Here is a 21,288-nt window from a genome sequence, read left to right on the forward strand (position 1 = left end):
GTACAGACTGAGCTTTTTTCTATCGCTTCATTGGTGGACACAGGAAACCATGGGTGTATGCTGCTGCCACAAGGAGGCTGACACTGCACAAAAAAAAGTTATCTCCTACTCAGCAGTGTCCACCCCACCGACCGGCACTAGGTTAGTCAGTTTAGCTTAGTGTCAGTAGGAGGTGGACACGGGTCTTTCACTAGACCCATATCTACCTCGGTTTTTGTCTTTTCCAATAATGTCTTTTCTTTGCTCTCTCTATAGAGCTTTTTTGATCTATATGGGGGGCATGTTTCCCTTTTATTTCCACCAACATTGGGGGCACAGAGTTACCTTACAGGTAATTTCTGGGCCTCCGCGCTACGATCCCCGGTTGTCCACCCTTTGTAAAGCTGGGTCCCAGCTTCAGCACTGCCTAGTACTGGCGATTAGCTCTGCCCCCTCTTCCCTTCATCTTCGACGGGCTTATCTCCCGCCTGTCACTGGTACGCCCCCTCTTCTCTTGCTGGCGGTTGACTGTCTCCTTCTCACATCAGCTTCGGGCGGGCTTCTTCTCCTGCCTGTCGCTGTCATGCCCCTTTCTCTTTGTTACGGCGGTTAGCTCCGCGCCTGTCCGGCCTCATCGAGCAGGGGGTCACACTCCCTTCTCTCCTCAGTGGTGCGTATTCTGCGCTTTCTTTTCTTCTCGGTGGGTCCTCCTCTTCCTCCCTGTGATCGCCATTTTCCGGCATCTGGACCCGGAAGGTGGCACCTCTCTGCAGGGAACTCAGCATGTCCTGCAATCGCCCTTCTTGTTTATTTTTCTTCTCTACAGTCTGGAAGCAGACTTCAGGACCTGCATCTTGCTGTGAGTAGCTCAGCTCTGCAGACTGACACTCTCATCAGCATATATCTCCTAACCTTCTGGTATCCGTTAGTGGGTCTGGTTTCGATCATGCTTAATCCTAAAGGAGAGTGCTCTCGCCCTCCTGCTTCTTCTTCTACCCTCGTCAGGCACTTTGTCTGCTCTTCATGTAAATGCAAACTCGCTTCTGGTCAGTCCTCTCCCCTCTGTCAGAACTGCAGCAGCCGCGCCTGCTACCCAGGAGTTCTCTACTGCCCCGGTGAGAGTGGTCCTTCTACCCCAGTGTGGGTCTCCTCTCTGTCACAATCTGTGGCAGACCTCACCAAGGTGTCGCAGACCCTGGTGTCCATTATTGACATATTGCCTGTCCTTCCCTCCGCTGTCACCAGCGGATCGCAGGACTCACTGTCAATGCCTTCCAACAGGGGCCATAATAGATCTAAGCAGGAGCATTGTTCTAGATCTTCCTCCCTCTCACTCTATCCCCCTGGCTTTTCCCAGCGGACATCTGCTTCCCAATCCTCCTCACCGGAGTCAGCCGTCGCGGTTCCGGATGTACTGTCCGATAATTATTTGGATCCGGATTCTGACTGGGCCTCTAATATGAAAAACATGGTCCAGAGCCTCATGTGGTTGTCAACCAGACCTTTAACATTAAGGATACCGCTATGGAACTCGCAGTACAAGCGGTTTCATTTAGACAGTTTAGACCAACTCCTAAAGTCTTTGCCCCTCATAGGGGATTTGATGAGTTTTTTTTTCCAGGGAATGGGAAAACCAGACCAGCCGCTTCCAAAGAGGGAAGCGCCTTAGCATCCTATATCCCTTCTGCCCTGAGCTCACTGCAACTGGACCGCTTCTTCAGCTGTGGACCCTCCAGTTTCCAGACTGTCCACCCACACTGTTCTTTCTCTTAATGATGGAGCGTCCGTCAAGGACACCAAAGACAGGTACATAGAATCCTTTGTAAGGTTAGCCTTTGAAGCGGCCACTTCTGCATTGTGCCCTGCCTTTGCCTCCACCTGGGTGGCAAATTCTATAGTCGCATGGGCTAAGTAGCCCATCAGGGCATTCTTTCTGGGTCCCGACCAGAGGAATTGGCTGACCTCGCGGACCATATTTCTCATGCTGGGAAGTACATGGTATCCCCTTCCCTGGACGCTGCTTCATGTGCTGCTCAGGCATCCAGCAGTATAGTGGCCATCCGAAGGACCATTTGGCTTAAAGCGTGGCAGGCTGATTTATCCTCAAAGAAGTTCCTTTACTAACTTGCCTTTCCAGCGTTCCCATCTATTTAGCTCCAAGCTGGACCAAATTATTAAAGAGGCCACTGGAGGGACGAGCTCTCTTTCCACAGGCCAAACCCCGCCATCCTCCTTTGAAGCGTGAGTTTAGGTACTTTCAGCCAATTCAACTTTTCTCTTTGACGGAGGATTTCTCCTGCCAAGAGAGGCCACAGGCTTGCTAGGATAGGAAAAGGGTTTCCTTTAAATCCTACTCCTCCGGACCAATCCTGGCATATTTTCCTCTGCATGTCCCATCCTGGATTGAAAATTACTCAACAAAGGAGTCCGTCTGGGTCGGAATTTTTCTCCTGGGGGTAGCGCATGCTGTGGCCCTGTATTGGACTCCTGTAGGACCCCTGAGACCTTAATTTAGTCTTGGGAGTTCTCACTTTTAAACACTTCGAGAAGGCTCTCTCTGTCTTGGACGGTGATGTTTCTTGGGCTATTACCTCCACTGGGCATGTCTCGAAGTTGGCGGCTCTTTCTTGTCACCTCCCTTTTCTGGTTCTCCACCGAGATAAGGTGTACTTTCGTCTTATACCTTCTTTCCTTACCATAGGGTCTCTGCCCTGCAACTCTGCAAGGCAGCAACATGGTCCTCCATCCTATGCTTCGGCGGACACCAGCCTAGATAGAAGGATCTTGCAGGCGACAGAGGTTAGCTCTCCGACCTGAACGGAGTTTCTGCTGTTCCCTCCCCTTGGACTGCTTTGGGACATCCCATGATTTCCTGTGTCCTCAATGAAGTGATAGAGAAAATAGGATTTTTGGTTACTCACCGTAATTCTGTTTCTCGGAGCCTTCATTGGGGGGACACAGTACCCTCCCAAGTTTAACAGCTCTGGTTACTGTGTTATGTTGTTATAGTTTGAGTTTGTGTGTTTTGTTTCTCTTTGACCTGTTGCTTCTCCTCCTGCTTTCTCACTAACTGATTACCCTAGTCCCGGTTGGTGGGGAGGAGATAACTTATTTTTGTGCGTAGTGTCAGCCTCCTAGTGGCAGCCTCATACACCCATGGTTTCCTGTGTCCCCCAATGAAGGCTCCGAGAATCCAAATTTTTTTGTTTTGTTTCGTTTTGTTTTTAAATGAAGAAATCACTATTTGGTTGGTTTCACACATAAGTATAATGCCTTTGGGGTCGGGTCAGGAGACCCACAGCCAGTTTATGTATCTCAGTCCATACTTGAAATACGAAACACAAATGTGTGAAAGCAGCCTTTGCCTGATATTTTTCTTTTAATCTCAGAAATCAACAATGGGCCCTCCTACAGTGCTGCCCGCTCTGACACCACCACCCTCTTCATCACTAGCGGCCCTCCTTCAGTGCTGCCCGCTCTGACACCACCACCCCCTTCATCACTAGCGGCCCTTCTTCAGTGCTGCCCGTTCTGACACCACCACCCCCTTCATCACTGGCGGCCCTTCTTCAGTGCTGCCCACTCTGACACCACCACCCCCTTCATCACTGGCGGCCCTCCTTCTGTGCTGCCCACTCTGACACCACCACCACCCTCTTCATCACTAGCGGCCCTTCTTCAGTGCTGCTCACTCTGACACCACCACCACCCTCTCTCATCACCAGCTGCCCTCCTGCAGTGCTGCCCACTCTGACACCACCACCCTCCCTCATCAACAGCTGCCCTCCTGCAGTGCTGCCCGCTCTGGCACCACCATCCCCGCTCATCACGAGTAGCCTTCCTGCAGTGCTGCCCAGGCATGGTGATGGTGACTTGTACAGCCGTGGCCTTATCTACAGTTCCTTCCCTGGTTTTTTCCTTACAAGTTTTGCTACCTCTCCATAATTACTTCAGGCTGATCAATTAGAGCAGGATGTGCCCTTACATATCAGCTCTCAAACATGACATCTATACGCACGCTCCCGATTTCTCCAGGGGGTTATTTCAGATTTGTATATTTAAGCCGGAGTCACACTAAACGTATGAAAAATCAGTCCGAGTCCCCTTGCTGAGAGTCACATGAGTGTAATGCGAGTGTCATGCGAGTACAATCTGATTTTTCACACCTAGCATCCAATTTACATACGAGTGCAATGCGATTTTAACATAGAGCAATTCTCTGTCATTTACACATCGTTTTTAAAGGAAATATTCCTCAAAACACACACACATATATACTGTATATATACAGTACAGACCAAAAGTTTGGACACACCTTCTCATTTAAAGATTTTTCTGTATTTTCATGACTATGAACATTGTACATTCACACTGAAGGCATCAAAACTATGAATTAACACATGTGGAATTATATACTTAACAAAAAAGTGTGAAACAACTGAAATTATGTCTTATATTCTAGGTTCTTCAAAGTAGCCACCTTTTGCTTTGATGACTGCTTTGCATACTCTTGGCATTCTCTTGATGAGCTTCAAGAGGTAGTCACCGGGAATGATCTTCCAACAATCTTGAAGGAGTTCCCAGAGATGCTTAGCACTTGTTGGCCCTTTTGCCTTCACTCTGCGGTCCAGCTCACCCCAAACTATCTCGATTGGTCAGGTCTGGTGACTGTGGAGGCCAGGTCATCTGGCGTAGCACCCCATCACTCTCCTTCTTGGTCAAATAGCCCTTACACAGCCTGAAGGTGTATTTGAAAAATAAATGATGGTCCAACTAAACGCAAACCGGATGGAATAGCATGCAGCTGCAAGATGCTGTGGTAGCCGTGCTGGTTTAGCATGCCTTCAATTTTGAATAAATCCCCAACAGTGTCACCAGCAAAGCACCCCGACATGATCACACCTCCTCCTCCATGCTTCACGGTGAGAACCAGGCATGTAGAGTCCATCCGTTCACCTTTTCTGCGTTGCACAAAGACACAGTGGTTGGAACCAAAGATCTCAAATTTGGACTCATCAGACCAAAGCACTGATTTCCACTGGTCTATTGTCCATTCCTTGTGTTCTTTAGCCCAAACAAGTCTCTTCTGCTTGTTGCCTGTCCTTACCAGTGGTTTCCTAGCAGCTATTTTACCATGAAGGCCTGCTGCACAAAGTCTCCTCTAAGGCTACTTTCACACTAGCGTTAACTGCAATCCGTCACAATGCGTCGTTTTGCAGAAAAAACGCATCCTGCAAAAGTGGTTGCAGGATGCGTTTTTTCTCTATTGACTAACATTAACGACGCATTGCGACGGATTGCCATACGTCGCAACCGTCGTGAGACGGTTGCGCCGTGTTGTGGCGGTCCGCCGGGAGCAAAAAACGTTACATGTAACGTTTTTTGCTCCCGACGGTCCGCTTTTTCCGACCGCGCATGCGCGGCCGGAACTCCGCCCCCACCTCCCCGCACCTCACAATGGGGCAGCGGATGCGCTGGAAAAATGCGTCCGCTGCCCCCGTTGTGCGGCGGAGACAACGCTAGCGTCGGTGACCTCGGCCCAACGCACTGCGACGGGCCGAGCCCGACGCTAGTGTGAAAGTAGCCTTAACAGTTGTTGTAGAGATGTGTCTGCTGCTAGAACTCTGTGTGGCATTGACCTGGTTTCTAATCTGAGCTGCTGTTAACCTGCGATTTCTGAGGCTGGTGACTCGGATAAACTTATCCTCAGAAGCAGAGGTGACTCTTGGTCTTCCTTTCCTGGGGCGGGCCTCATGTGAACCAGTTTCTTTGTAGCGCTTGATGGTTTTTGCCACTGCACTTGGGGACACTTTCAAAGTTTTCCCAATTTTTCGGACTGACTGACCTTCATTTCTTAAAGTAATGATGGTTTTTCTTTACTTAGCTGCTTTTTTCTTGCCATAATACACATTCTAACAGTCTATTCAGTAGGACTATCAGCTGTGTATCCAGCAGACTTCTGCACAACACAACTGATGGTCCCAACCCCATTTATAAGGCAAGAAATCACACTTATGAAACCTGACAGGGCACACCTGTGAAGTGAAAACCATTTCCGGTGACTACCTCTTGAAGCTCATCAAGAGAATGCCAAGAGTGTGCAAAGCAGTCATCAAAGCAAAAGGGTGGCTACTTTGAAGAACCTAGAATGTAAGACATAATTTCAGTTGTTTCACACTTTTTTGTTAAGTATATAATTCCACATGTGTTAATTCATAGTTTTGATGCCTTCAGTGTGAATGTACACTTTTCATAGTCATGAAAACACAGAAAAATATTTCAATGAGAACGTGTGTCCAAACTTTTGGTCTGTACTGTATATTGTAGTGCAGCGGGGGTTAGTTCAGTGTGACAGACAAGCAATGACCACAGGATAGTTCAAAACAAAGAGTCTTTAGTGTCCAACGTGCTCACAAACAGAAAACAAATGGTATCCTCCGGATCGCTGCCAGGAATCAAGACAGTCCAGTCTGTATACGAGACTTGTTGCCGTGAGCGACCACCACTGTGTCAGGCTGAAGGGTACTTCAGAGGATGAACCTTGCAGAGCCACCTGCTCTGCAGTTTGCAAACTAAGATTGACACACCCAACTCTTTGCTGCAGGGTTTTTAAATGGAATCTGTGGCCATGGGCCACTTGTAAGACCCGGCTTGAGGGAGTGAACTGCCCCACTATGATCCTGTAGTTTGCTCCAAAAATAAAAGCCCATGCCTGGTTTTCTTAAATCTGCCTTGGGCAAATAGCTTGTCCAAGACCAAACTTACTTTAATTTTGCACTGCAATCACAGCCATGCCTGTGACTGCAATGCACTCCATCAATATGCTTCTGTGCACATTCTGGGGGATACATATCGCCCCTCACATATAATACCTGTCACTGCCTCACAATATATATATAATAGATAGATAGAATAAAAGCTGGCATGTCATGTGCCGCGTACAGTAATATCACAGGTAAGAATAGAATAGATAAAGTATATATACACATAGAATACATAGATATATAGATGTCAATGACACACACATATTTATATGTACTGTATATCTATTAGAAAGATAGGTAGAATAAAAGCTGGCAATTCATCTGCCATGTACTGTAAAATCACAGCAGCAGCCGACAGGATGGAAGAGATGGAATACAAACAGTAAATACACATAGAATAGATGAATATATAGATGTCAGTGACAAATACAATTAGTACAGTGTGCAGCTTACTGTACATGTATTTAATTAGTAAAATAATACCCATGGAGCTTCCCAGGCTATAAATATCAGCTCACAACTGTATGTTTAGTCTTTACTGGCTGACCCATTGAGTAGTTTACCTTTAATGAGGCAAGGACAGAGGCTTGTGCTACCCCACTTGAAACACTAAGGCCGGCATCACACTAGGCGTATGAAAATACGGTCTGTTTTTTACGGCCGTAATATGCAGTAATTTGTTATGATCCGGTGACCTTGGAGCCGCATGAGAGACTTTCTCAGGAGTAGGTGGTACCTGTACTGACCGCAAACCCTAAACTAACACCGCAACTAGAAGTAGCCGTGGGATGTACCTAACACGTCCTAGACACCTCGACACCAGAGCCCCCAGGCCGATCAGGACGAGCCAGATGAAAGGCACGGACCAAATCAGCAGCATGGACATCAGAGGCAAAAACCCAAGAATTACCGTATATGCTCGAGTATAAGCCGACCCGAGTATAAGCCGACCCCCCTAATTTTGCCACAAAAAACTGGGAAAACTTATTGACTCGAGTATAAGCCTAGGGTGGAAAATGCAGCAGCTACCGGTGAATTTCAAAAATAAAAATAGATGCTCTATACCGTTCATTATGGCCCCATAGCTGTACCATATAGTGCTCTGCACCATTATTGCCCCATAGCTGTGCCATATAGTGCTCTGCACCATTCATTATTGCCCCATAGCTGTGCCATATAGTGCTCTGCACCATTCATTATTGCCCCATAGCTGTGCCATACAGTGCTTTGCACCATTATTGCCCCATAGCTGTGCCATACAGTGCTCTGCACCATTATTGCCCCATAGCTGTGCCATATAGTGCTCTGCACCATTATTGCCCCATAGCTGTGCCATATAGTGCTCTGCACCATTATTGCCCCATAGCTGTGCCATACAGTGCTCTGCACCATTATTGCCCCATAGCTGTGCCATATAGTGCTCTGCACCATTCCTTATTGCCCCATAGATGTACCATATAGTGCTCTGCACCGTCCATTATTGCCCCATAGCTGTGCCATATAGTGCTCTGCACCATTATTGCCCCATAGCTGTGCCATATAGTGCTCTGCACCATTATTGCCCCATAGCTGTGCCATATAGTGCTCTGCACCGTCCATTATTGCCCCATAGCTGTGCCATATAGTGCTCTGCACCATTATTGCCCCATAGCTGTGCCATATAGTGCTCTGCACCATTATTGCCCCATAGCTGTGCCATATAGTGCTCTGCACCGTTGCCCCATAGCTGTGCCATATAGTGCTCTGCACCGTCCATTATTGCCCCATAGCTGCGCTGCTGCTGCTGCAATAAAAATAATAAACCACATACTCACCTCTCTTGCAGCTCCTCGGCGCCATCTTCCCGGCGTCTCTCCGCACTGACTGATCAGGCAGAGGGCGGCGCGCACACTATATGCGTCATCGCGCCCTCTGACCTGAACAGTCAGTGCGGAGAGACGCCGGGAAGATGGAGACAGCGCCCGGCGTGTGGAACGCGGACAGGTGAATATGCGATACTTACCTGCTCCCGGCGTCCCGCTCCTTCCCCCGGACAGCTGGTCTTCGGTGCCGCAGCCTCTTCCTCTATCAGCGGTCACCGGCACCGCTTAGAGAAATGAATTATGCGGCTCCGCCCCTATGGGAGGTGGAGCCGCCTATTCATTTCTCTAATGAGCGGTCCCACGTGACCGCTCAGGGGAAGAGGCTGCGGCACCGAAGACAGTGTGACAGGCAGGGGGAGCGACAGGAACGCCGGGACTAGGTAAGTATGCCTCAGCGCCCTCTCCCCCTCACCCGCCGACCCCACCGCCGACCGTGACTCGAGTATAAGCCGAGGGGGCACTTTCAGCCCAAAAATTTGGGCTGAAAATCTCGGCTTATACTCGAGTATATACGGTATCCTCCTGGCCATAACCCTTCCATTTGACAAGGTACTGAAGCCTCCGCCTCGAAAAGCGAGAATCCAAAATCTTCTCAACCACATACTCCAACTCCCCATCAACCAACACAGGAGCAGGAGGATCAACCGAGGGAACAACGGGCACCACATACTGTATTTCCGTAATAAAGATCTATGGAAAACATTATGGATGGCAAAAGAGGCCGGAAGGGCCAAACGAAAGGACACAGGATTGATAATCTCAGAAATCCTATAAGGACCAATAAACCGAGGCTTAAACTTAGGGGAAGAAACCTTCATAGGAACATGACGGGAAGACAACCAGACCAAATCCCCAACCCGAAGCCGGGAACCAACACACCGACGACGGTTAGCAAAACGCTGAGCCTCCTCCTGAGACAACACCAAATTGTCCACCACATGAGCCCAAATCTGCTGCAACCTGTCAACCACAGAATCCACACCAGGACAATCAGAAGGTTCAACTTGCCCCGAAGAAAAACGAGGAAGGAAACCAAAATTACAAAAGAAGGGCGAAACCAAGGTAGCCGAACTAGCCCGATTATTAAGGGCAAACTCGGCCAATGGCAAGAAAGCCACCCAATCATCCTGATCAGCAGACACAAAGCATCTCAAATAAGTTTCCAAAGTCTGATTAGTTCGCTCGGTCTGGCCATTTGTCTGAGGATGAAATGCAGAAGAAAAATACAAATCAATGCCCAGCCTAGCACAAAAGGCCCGCCAAAATCTAGAAACAAACTGGGAACCTCTGTCGGACACAATATTCTCCGGAATACCGTGCAAACGAACCACATGCTGAAAAAACAACGGAACCAAATCAGAAGAGGAAGGCAATTTAGGAAAAGGTACCAAATGAACCATCTTAGAAAACCTGTCACAAACCACCCAGATAACCGACATCCTCTGGGAAACCGGAAGATCTGAAAATCCATAGAAATATGCGTCCAGGGCCTCTCAGGGACCGGCAAAGGCAAAAGCAACCCACTAGCACGGGAACAACAAGGCTTGGCCCGCGCACAAGTCCCACAGGACTGCACAGAAGAACGCACATCACGCACTCCAAAGAGACACTTAGGGTACTGTCACACAGTGGCACTTTTGTCGCTACGACGGTACGATCCGTGACGTTCCAGCGATATCCATACGATATCGCTGTGTCTGACACGCAGCAGCGATCAGGGACCCTGCTGAGAATCGTACGTCGTAGCAGATCGTTTGGAACTTTCTTTCGTCGCTGGATCTCCCGCTGTCATCGTTGGATCGGTGTGTGTGACACCGATCCAACGATGCGTTCGCTTGTAACCAGGGTAAACATCGGGTTACTAAGCGCAGGGCCGCTCTTAGTAACCCGATGTTTACCCTGGTTACCATCGTAAAAGTTAAAAAAAACAAACCGTACATACTCACATTCCGGTGTCCGTCAGGTCCCTTGCAGTCTGCTTCCAGCTCTGACTGACTGCCGGCCGGAATGTAAGAGCAGAGCACAGTGGTGACGTCACCGCTGTGATCTGCTTTCACTTTACGGCGGCACTCAGTCAGAGGGGGAAGCAGACTGCAAGGGACCTGACGGACACCGGAATGTGAGTATGTACTGTTTGGTTTTTTTTACTTTTACGATGGTAACCAGGGTAAACATCGGGTTACTAAGCGCGTCCCTGAGGACAACGCCACAGCGCGCACAGTTCTGCGCTCCCGCAAGCGCCGATCAATCTGAATGGCCAGAGACATAGAATCACTCAGACCAACAGGCGTGGGAAACCCAACCATAACATCTTTAACAGATTCAGAAAGACCCTTTCTGAAAATTGCCGCCAAAGCATCCTCATTCCATTTAGTCAGCACAGACCATTTTCTAAATTTCTGACAATACAATTCTGCCGCTTCTTGACCCTGAGACAGGGCCAACAAGGTCTTCTCCGCTTGATCCACAGAATTTGGTTCATCATATAATAATCCTAGAGTCTGAAAAAAGGCATCTACATTATGCAAGGCCGGATTCCCAGATTCCAGGGAAAATGCCCAATCCTGAGGGTCGCCACGCAGCAGGGAGATGACAATTTTAACCTGCTGAATGGGATCACCAGAGGAACGAGGCTTCAGAGCAAAAAACAGTTTACAATTGTTTTTAAAACTCAAAAATTTGGACCTGTCCCCAAAAAACAAATCAGGAGTAGGAATCCTAGGCTCTAAAAGCGGAGTCTGAAAAATATAATCAGAAATACCCTGTACCCTAGCAGCAAGCTGGTCTATACGAGAAACTAATCCCTGAACATCCATGCTAGCACAAGACTCCTCAGTCACCCAGAGGAAAAGAGGGAAGAAAAGACAAAGCAGGCTACAGAAAAAAAAATGGCTCTTTCTTCCCTTCTTCTGAGATGCATTTAACTCATTGTTGGCCAGTTGTACTGTTATGATCCGGTGACCTTGGAGCCGCATGAGAGACTTTCTCAGGAGTAGGTGGTACCTGTACTGACCGCAAACCCTAAACTAACACCGCAACTAGAAGTAGCCGTGGGATGTACCTAACACGTCCTAGACACCTCGACACAGCCGGAGGACTAAATGCCCCTATAGATGGAAATGGGAATTCTATCTTGCCTCAGAGCAGAACCCCAGAGGATAGGCAGCCCCCCACAAATATTGACTGTGAGTATAAGAGGAAAAACACACGCAGGCAGAAAAACAGGATTTAGCAGAAGAGGCACTTCTAGCTAAACAGAAAAGGATAGGACAGAATTCTAAGCGGTCAGTATAAAATCCTAAAAATATCCACAGCAGATAATACAAATATTCCACATCTAACTAAAGACATAGAAAGTATATCTGCATCTCCTGAGAATCCAGCATGACTGAAAAATCCAAACAAAGTCTAAGCTGGACAAAAACACAATGAATTGCACTGAATTGCAAAGCACACTGCATGTGTGCACATGAGACAAAAACCAGACACTTATCTTAGGCTGAATTGGCAGCAGGGCATGAGGAGCCAGAGAGAGATGCAATCCCTCCAAGTACAATGGACAACTGGCGAGGACTCATGGATCCTGCACACCTAAATACCTAAATAGAGCTGAAATCAGCAGAAACACCTGCCCAGGATTACAACCCCAAGACAACTGCACTACCACCAACAACCACTGGAGGGAGCCCAAGAGCAGAATTCACAACAGTAATTGTCCCAAAACACTGTTCCGTATTCAATGCGAGGATGCAATTTTTACGCACAAATTTATCCGTGTGTCATCCGTATGGCATCCTTATGGCTTCCGTACGGCGATTTTTTTCTCGCAGGCTTGGAAAATGGACATATCACGGATCCGTCGGCTCAAATATTCTTAAAAACATATATACAGTCTATATATATATATATATATATATATATATATATATATATGTCAGTGAGACACATATATACTCGTGTGTATATATATATATATATATATATATATATATATATATATATATATATATATATATGTATGTATATATTTTTTTTTTAATTCAGCGCTAGATAGCAGAAAAGCCGGTAATTCAATTGCCGGCTTTTCCTATCTCCTTCACAAACGCGACAGGATATGAGACATGGTTTACATACAGTAAACCATCTCATATCCCTTCTTTTATTACTTATTCCTCTTTACTAATGTAAGAAGTGTCTCTGTGTAAAATTTGGGCGCTCTAGCTATTAAATTACATAGTTACATAGTTAGTAAGGCCGAAAAAAGACATTTGTCCATCCATTTCAGCCTATATTCCATCATAATAAATCCCCAGATCTACGTCCTTCTACAGAACCTAATAATTGTATGATACAATATTGTTCTGCTCCAGGAAGACATCCAGGCCTCTCTTGAACCCCTCAACTGAGTTCGCCATCACCACCTCCTCAGGCAAGCAATTCCAGATTCTCACTGCCCTAACAGTAAAGAATCCTCTTCTATTTTGGTGGAAAAACCTTCTCTCCTCCAGACGCAAAGAATGCCCCCTTGTGCCCGTCACCTTCCTTGGTATAAACAGATCCTCAGCGAGATATTTGTATTGTCCCCTTATATACTTATACATGGTTATTAGATCGCCCCTCAGTCGTCTTTTTTCTAGACTAAATAATCCTAATTTCGCTAATCTATCTGGGTATTGTAGTTCTCCCATCCCCTTTATTAATTTTGTTGCCCTCCTTTGTACTCTCTCTAGTTCCATTATATCCTTCCTGAGCACCGGTGCCCAAAACTGGACACAGTACTCCATGTGCGGTCTAACTAGGGATTTGTACAGAGGCAGTATAATGCTCTCATCATGTGTATCCAGACCTCTTTTAATGCACCCCATGATCCTGTTTGCCTTGGCAGCTGCTGCCTGGCACTGGCTGCTCCAGGTAAGTTTATCATTAACTAGGATCCCCAAGTCCTTCTCCATGTGAGATTTACCCAGTGGTTTCCCGTTCAGTGTGTAATGGTGATATTGATTCCTTCTTCCCATGTGTATAACCTTACATTTATCATTGTTAAACCTCATCTGCCACCTTTCAGCCCAAGTTTCCAACTTATCCAGATCCATCTGTAGCAGAATACTATCTTCTCTTGTATTAACTGCTTTACATAGTTTTGTATCATCTGCAAATATCAATATTTTACTGTGTAAACCTTCTACCAGATCATTAATGAATATGTTGAAGAGAACAGGTCCCAATACCGACCCCTGCGGTACCCCACTGGTCACAGCGACCCAGTTAGAGACTATACCATTTATAACCACCCTCTGCTTTCTATCACTAAGCCAGTTACTAACCCATTTACACACATTTTCCCCCAGACCAAGCATTCTCATTTTGTGTACCAACCTCTTGTGCGGCACGGTATCAAATGCTTTGGAAAAATCGAGATATACCACGTCCAATGACTCACCGTGGTCCAGCCTATAGCTTACCTCTTCATAAAAACTGATTAGATTGGTTTGACAGGAGCGATTTCTCATAAACCCATGCTGATATGGAGTTAAACAGTTATTCTCATTGAGATAATCCAGAATAACATCCTTCAGAAACCCTTCAAATATTTTACCAACAGTAGAGGTTAGACTTACTGGCCTATAATTTCCAGGTTCACTTTTAGAGCCCTTTTTGAATATTGGCACCACATTTGCTATGCGCCAGTCCTGCGGAACAGACCCCGTCGCTATAGAGTCCCTAAAAATAAGAAATAATGGTTTATCTATTACATTACTTAGTTCTCTTAGTACTCGTGGGTGTATGCCATCCGGACCCGGAGATTTATCTATTTTAATCTTATTTAGCCGGTTTCGCACCTCTTCTTGGGTTAGATTGGTGACCCTTAATATAGGGTTTTCATTGTTTCTTGGGATTTCACCTAGCATTTCATTTTCCACCGTGAATACCGTGGAGAAGAAGGTGTTTAATATGTTAGCTTTTTCCTCGTCATCTACAACCATTCTTTCCTCACTATTTTTTAAGGGGCCTACATTTTCAGTTTTTATTCTTTTACTATTGATATAGTTGAAGAACAGTTTGGGATTAGTTTTACTCTCCTTAGCAATGTGATTCTCTGTTTCCTTTTTGGCAGCTTTAGTTAGTTTTTTAGATAAAGTATTTTTCTCCCTATAGTTTTTTAGAGCTTCAATGGTGCCATCCTGCTTTAGTAGTGCAAATGCTTTCTTTTTACTGTTAATTGCCTGTCTTACTTCTTTGTTTAGCCACATTGGGTTTTTCCTATTTCTAGTCCTTTTATTCCCACAAGGTATAAACCGCTTACAGTGCCTATTTAGGATGTTCTTAAACATTTTCCATTTTTTATCTGTATTCTTATTTCTGAGGATATTGTCCCAGTCTACCAGATTAAGGGCATCTCTAAGCTGGTCAAACTTTGCCTTCCTAAAGTTCAGTGTTTTTGTGACTCCCTGACAAGTCCCCCTAGTGAAAGACAGGTGAAACTGTACAATATTGTGGTCGCTATTTCCTAGATGCCCGACCACCTGCAGATTTGTTATTCTGTCAGGTCTATTAGATAGTATTAGGTCTAAAAGTGCTGCTCCTCTGGTTGGATTCTGCACCAATTGTGAAAGATAATTTTTCTTGGTTATTAGCAGAAACCTGTAGCCTTTATGGGTTTCACAGGTTTCTGTTTCCCAGTTAATATCCGGGTAGTTAAAGTCCCCCATAACCAGGACCTCATTATGGGTTGCAGCTTCATCTATCTGCTTTAGAAGTAGACTTTCCATGATTTCTGTTATATTTGGGGGTTTGTAACAGACCCCAATGAGAATTTTGTTACCATTTTTCCCTCCATAAATTTCGACCCATATGGACTCGACATCCTCATTCCCTTCGCTAATATCCTCCCTTAAAGTGGACTTTAGACAAGACTTTACATAGAGACAAACCCCTCCTCCTCTCCGATTTTTACGATCCTTTCTAAACAGACTGTAACCCTGTAAGTTAACTGCCCAGTCATAGCTTTCATCTAACCATGTCTCGGTTATTCCCACTATGTCAAAGTTACCTGTAGATATTTCTGCTTCTTCCATCTTGTTTGTCAGGCTTCTGGCGTTTGCGAGCATGCAGTTTAGAGGATTTTGTTTTGTTCCAATCTCCTCGCTGTGGATTGTTTTAGAAATGTTCTTACCTCCCTTCTGAGTATGTTTTCCTGGGTCTTCTTTTAAAGGGTTAAATCCCGGAAAAAATTGGCGTGGGCTCCCGCGCAATTTTCTCCGCCAGAGTGGGAAAGCCAGTGACTGAGGGCAGATATTAATAGCCTAGAGCGGGACCATGGTTATAGGACCCCCCCTGGCTAAAAACATCTGCCCCCAGCCACCCCAGAAAAGGCACAACTGTAAGATGCGCCTATTCTGGCACTTAGCCTCTCTCTTCCCACTCCAGTGTAGCGGTGGGATATGGGGTAATGAAGGGTTAATGTCACCTTGCTATTGTAAGGTGACATTAAGCCAGATTAATAATGGAGAGGCGTCAATTATGACACCTATCCATTATTAATCCAATAGTACGAAATGGTTAATAAAACACACACACATTATTAAAAAGTATTTTAATGAAATAAAGACACATGGTGTTTTAATATTTTATTATACTCTTAATCCACCTGAAGACCCTTGTCACCTGAAATAAAGTTAAAAACACAAACAATATTCCATACCTTCCGTCATTACAGTCTTGTCCCATGCTGTAAATCCATCTGAAGGGGTTAAATAATTTTACAGCCAGGAGCTCTGCTAATGCGGCTGTGCTCCTGCCTGTAAAACTTGGTGAATGAATGGAATGCAGGGGAATGTATTGTAGTTACCTCGAGTCGCGGTGATGCGCCCCCTGCTGGATGAACTCATATGAACTCGAGCTTGGGAACTTTTCAGAATATTTTCCCAGGCTCGAGTTCATATGAGTTCATCCAGGAGAGGGTGCATCACTGCGACTCGAGGTAACTACAGTACATTCTCCTGCATTCCATTCATTCACCAAGTTTTACAGTCAGGAGCACAGCTGCATTAGCAGAGCTCCTGGGTGTAAAATGATTTAACCTCTTCAGATGGATTTACAGCGTGGGACAAGACTGAACGACGGAAGGTATGCAATATTGTTGTTTGTTTTTTTTTAACTCTATTTCAGGTGACAAGGGTCTTCAGGTGGATTAAGAGTATAATAAAATATTAAAACACCATGTGTCTTTATTTCATTAAAATACTTTTTAATAATGTGTGTGTTTTATTAACCATTTTGTACTATTGGATTAGTAATGGATAGGTGTCATAATTGACGCCTCTCCATTATTAAACTGGCTTAATGTCACCTTACAATAGCAAGGTGACATTAACCCTTCATTACCCCATATCCCACCGCTACACGGGAGTGGGAAGAGAGGGGCTAAGTGCCAGAATAGGCGCATCTTCCAGATGTGCCTTTTCTGGGGTGGCTGGGGGCAGATGTTTTTTAGCCGGGGGGGTCCTATAACCACGGACCCTCTCTAGGCTATTAATATCTGCCCTCAGTCACTGGCTTTCCCACTCTGGCGGAGAAAATTGTGCAGGAGCCCACTCCAATTTTTTCCGGGATTTAACCCTTTAATTTAATAGCTAGAGGCCCCAAATTTTACACAGAGACACTTCTTACATTATTAAAGAGGAACATGTAATAAAAGAAGGTATATGAGATGGTTTACTGCATGTAACCATGTCACATATCCAGTCGGGTTTGTGAAGGAGAAAGCAAAAGTCAGCAAATGAATTACCGGCTTTTCTGATATATAGCACTGAATATACACTCACCGGCCACTTTATTAGGTACACCATGCTAGTAACGGGTTGGACCCCCTTTTGCCTTCAGAACTGCCTCAATTCTTCGTGGCATAGATTCAACAAGGTGCTGGAAGCATTCCTCAGAGATTTTGGTCCATATTGACATGATGGCATCACACAGTTGCCGCAGATTTGTCGGCTGCACATCCCAAAGATGCTCCATACAAGGCAGGATGGATCCATGCTTTCATGTTGTTTACGCCAAATTCTGACCCTACCATCCGAATGTCGCAGCAGAAATCGAGACTCATCAGACCAAGCAACGTTTTTCCAATCTTCTACTGTCCAATTTCGATGAGCTTGTACAAATTGTAGCCTCAGTTTCCTGTTCTTAGCTGAAAGGAGTGGTACCCGGTGTGGTCTTCTGCTGCTGTAGCCCATCTGCCTCAAAGTTCGACGCACTGTGCGTTCAGAGATGCTCTTAGGCCTACCTTGGTTGTAACGGGTGGCGATTTGAGTCACTGTTGCCTTTCTATCAGCTCGAACCAGTCTGCCCATTCTCCTCTGACCTCTGGCATCAACAAGGCATTTCCGCCCACAGAACTGCCGCTCACTGGATTTTTTTTCTTTTTCGGACCATTCTCTGTAAACCCTAGAGATGGTTGTGCGTGAAAATCCCAGTAGATCAGCAGTTTCTGAAATACTCAGACCAGCCCTTCTGGCACCAACAACCATGCCACGTTCAAAGGCACTCAAATCACCTTTCTTCCCCATACTGATGCTCAGTTTGAACTGCAGGAGATTGTCTTGACCATGTCTACATGCCTAAATGCACTGAGTTGCCGCCATGTGATTGGCTGATTAGAAATTAAGTGTTAACAAGAAGTTGGACAGGTGTACCTAATAAAGTGGCCGGTGAGTGTATATGTGTCTCACTGATATATATATATATCTATATATATATATATATATATATATATATATATATATATATATATATATATATATATACCTATTCTATGTGTACACATTTATTCTACCTATTCTATTCTGTCAGTGTGATTTTACTGTACACCGCACTGCATTGCCGGCTTTTCTAGAGAACACCGCTGCGTATTTCTCGCAAGTCACACGCATGGTCTGTGTGTAATCTGTAATTTTCTCGCACCCATAGACTTTCATTGGCGGATTTTTTGCGCAATACGCTGACAAACGCAGTATGCTGCGATTTTCTACGCCTGTAACATACCGTATATTACAGATGCGTAATATACGGCAGATAGGAGCTGCCCCATAGAGAATCATTGGGACTTGTGTAATGCGTATTTTCTGGACGTATTTTCTGCGCTCATACGTCCGTAAAACTCGCTAGTGTAACGCCGGCCTAACAGTTGGATGTGCAACCATTTATTACTGCATTTGTGACAACGCTTTATTATTTCATTCTGCCTTATTTTGTATTACTATTTGATATATGAACTTGGTTTTGCAGAAAGCACTTAGAAATTATTGAGGGGTTATCACTCTGTCACTTGACCTCCTCCACTTTACATGCAGACTGCTATGCAACTTTTTGACCTGAAAAGATGCAAAAAGATTAAGGCTATGTGCACATATAGGAAAAGAGGTCCAGAATTTTCTGCACAAAATCCGCATCTCCTGGCAGAATCCGCAGCGGCGGATTTGCCGCGGTTTTTATGCGGATTTTGTGCGGAATTGATGCGGATTTTCAGCGGTTTTTGCCACTGCGGAATTTTAACATGGGGGGGGGTGCAGAAATGCTGCAGATCCGCACAAAAGAAGTGACATGCACTTCTTTGAAATCCGCAGCAATTCCGCACTGATTTTTCTGCACCATCTGCACAGCTTTTTTTTTTTCCCATAGAATAACATTATACTGTACATCACAGTGCGGATCTGCAGCGTTTCTGAGTGGAAAAATCCGCTGTGGATTCGCAGCAAATCCGCATCGTGTGTACATAGCCTTAGATACAAACAAGGAGTATGTTTGAGATTGCATAAAGTTTATCAACCCACTTTTGACCATTTTGAGGAAATTGGTGCAAAAATAGCAATGAATACCTTAAAAAAAAAAAGAAAGAAAAGTCACTAAACAAAATGCAGTTAATGAACCGAGGCCTATATGGTTACAATGGAATAAGCTCGGTGTTACTTTCTTCAGCACTATGACCTTTACAAGAAGGATCCCCCTACTGTCAGGAGCATGCCCCCTGTGGCCGGACGGATCCGATGGTCGAGAGAGCTGTTCAGAAAGATAAATGAGCCCATCACTTATCTGAAGGTAGGATTCACATTCAATATTTCATTATGCTGTCAGCTGCATATGGCGCCATCACCAGGCTTCAGTGCTAATGATTAAGTTATGATCTGCACCTCTGCGTGCCTCTATATTCATTGCTGTTATGGGGTTGTCTGCATCAGAAGAGCCACTGAGCTAAGCGATTGGCTGCAGTGCTGTCGATAAGATGTCAGGATTGCAGCCGATCAACAAAGACCAGAGCAGCGGCAGAGAGGCAGCGCTGGACCTAGGGAGGGTAAGTAAGGCTCAGTATATTATTTTATACATCACTTTGCTCATGGGCTAAAATTGGATGAAAAAGGACGACCCTTAACTTTCTATGCCAACTATAGCTGTACAAAAAATGGCAAAAGGTTTTACAACTATAAACTTGTATGTAAAATGAGAAATTGTTGTGGTGCTGAAAATGTTCCAAATGCAGGGCTTTTTTTAAATATTTTCCTCTTTCAAGAATAATTCTGACATCTTGACAAGCCCGGAGGGTAAAGCCACGGTGCAGCTTCATAATAACATTGGTCAGGTACTGGTGGAGTTTGAGGTCTTGCACCACCGAGCTTGGTATGAGGGCATCTTCAGCGACCTTCAAGTTGGTAAGTGAGCTTATTACAGGAGTCCGGGCTGCCTGTAGGCAGAAGACATCTGTTGTTCCAGCTATTCAGTATATGTCTAATGTCTTTATTTTGTTCAGCCCTGCAGGCAAAGCTTTTGGTTCGCCATCCTGAGACCAAGCAGGTCTTCATTAATTTTGATCCTAAGTTTCTAGAGCTTTTCCAAGAAATAAAATGCATGATAAAGATGGGTTTAGATGTTCCAGAGGAAGCAGAAGTATTTCTTAAAATAGAAGCAGAGCTGAACTCAAATCATCTCCAGCTGGAAGTAAGTGATGTAAATGATGTATAATTGGTTGCACTCACCTGTAGTAAAACCTTCTGTCTGAAGACAAGAAGGTGCAACCATGACGCCATGCTCAAACAACCAAAATTGCATGTAATTAGATCCAAGCAGATTTGGCATATTTATTTATTTGACTCACTTATTTAGCGCCATTAATTCCACATCCCTTTACAGACATCATCGCTGTCCCCATTGGGACTCACAATCTACAATCCCTATCAGTCTTTGAAGTGAGAGTAAATCTGAGAACTCAGAAGAAACCCACACAAAGGGCTGTCCCACACGTCCAGATAATTCCGGTACCGGAATAAATCGGTACCGGAGTTATCCGTGTCCGTGTGCCTGGGAACTCACGTAGGCCATACGTGCGGCACACGTGTGCCGCCCGTATGGCGAGTGGGTACCACACGGAGCGTGTGGTACCCACGCGTCTGGTACCCTGCATCGCGCTGAAGCCACGATTCATATGTTCCCTGCAGCAGCGTTTGCTGCAGAGAAAATATGAAGAATAGTGTTTAAAATAAAGATCTATGTGTCCGCCGCCACCCCACCCCCTGTGCGCCCCCCCCCGCTGTTCTGAAAATACTTACCCGCCTCCCTCGCTGCTTCCTGGTCTGGCCGCGGCTTCTAGTGTATGCGGTCACGTGGGGCCGATCATTTACAGTCATGAATAT

General features: G+C 45.4%; 1 protein-coding gene across 6 annotated transcripts in view; it reads left to right on the forward strand.

Moving 5' to 3' along the window:
- DNAH8 (dynein axonemal heavy chain 8) overlaps positions 1 to 21,288 on the forward strand; it is a 411,047-nt gene that overhangs the window by 133,657 nt on the left and 256,102 nt on the right. For all 6 annotated transcript variants that reach the window (XM_077282008.1, XM_077282010.1, XM_077282011.1 and 3 more), the window contains 3 exons: positions 19,583 to 19,702; positions 20,172 to 20,310; positions 20,409 to 20,596. In XM_077282008.1, coding sequence (XP_077138123.1) covers positions 19,583 to 19,702; positions 20,172 to 20,310; positions 20,409 to 20,596 — 447 coding nt within the window. The remainder of the gene's footprint in view (positions 1 to 19,582; positions 19,703 to 20,171; positions 20,311 to 20,408; positions 20,597 to 21,288) is intronic.

The sequence above is a fragment of the Ranitomeya variabilis genome, chromosome 2 (assembly GCF_051348905.1).
Source record: "Ranitomeya variabilis isolate aRanVar5 chromosome 2, aRanVar5.hap1, whole genome shotgun sequence".
Classification (NCBI taxonomy): Eukaryota; Metazoa; Chordata; class Amphibia; order Anura; family Dendrobatidae; genus Ranitomeya; species Ranitomeya variabilis.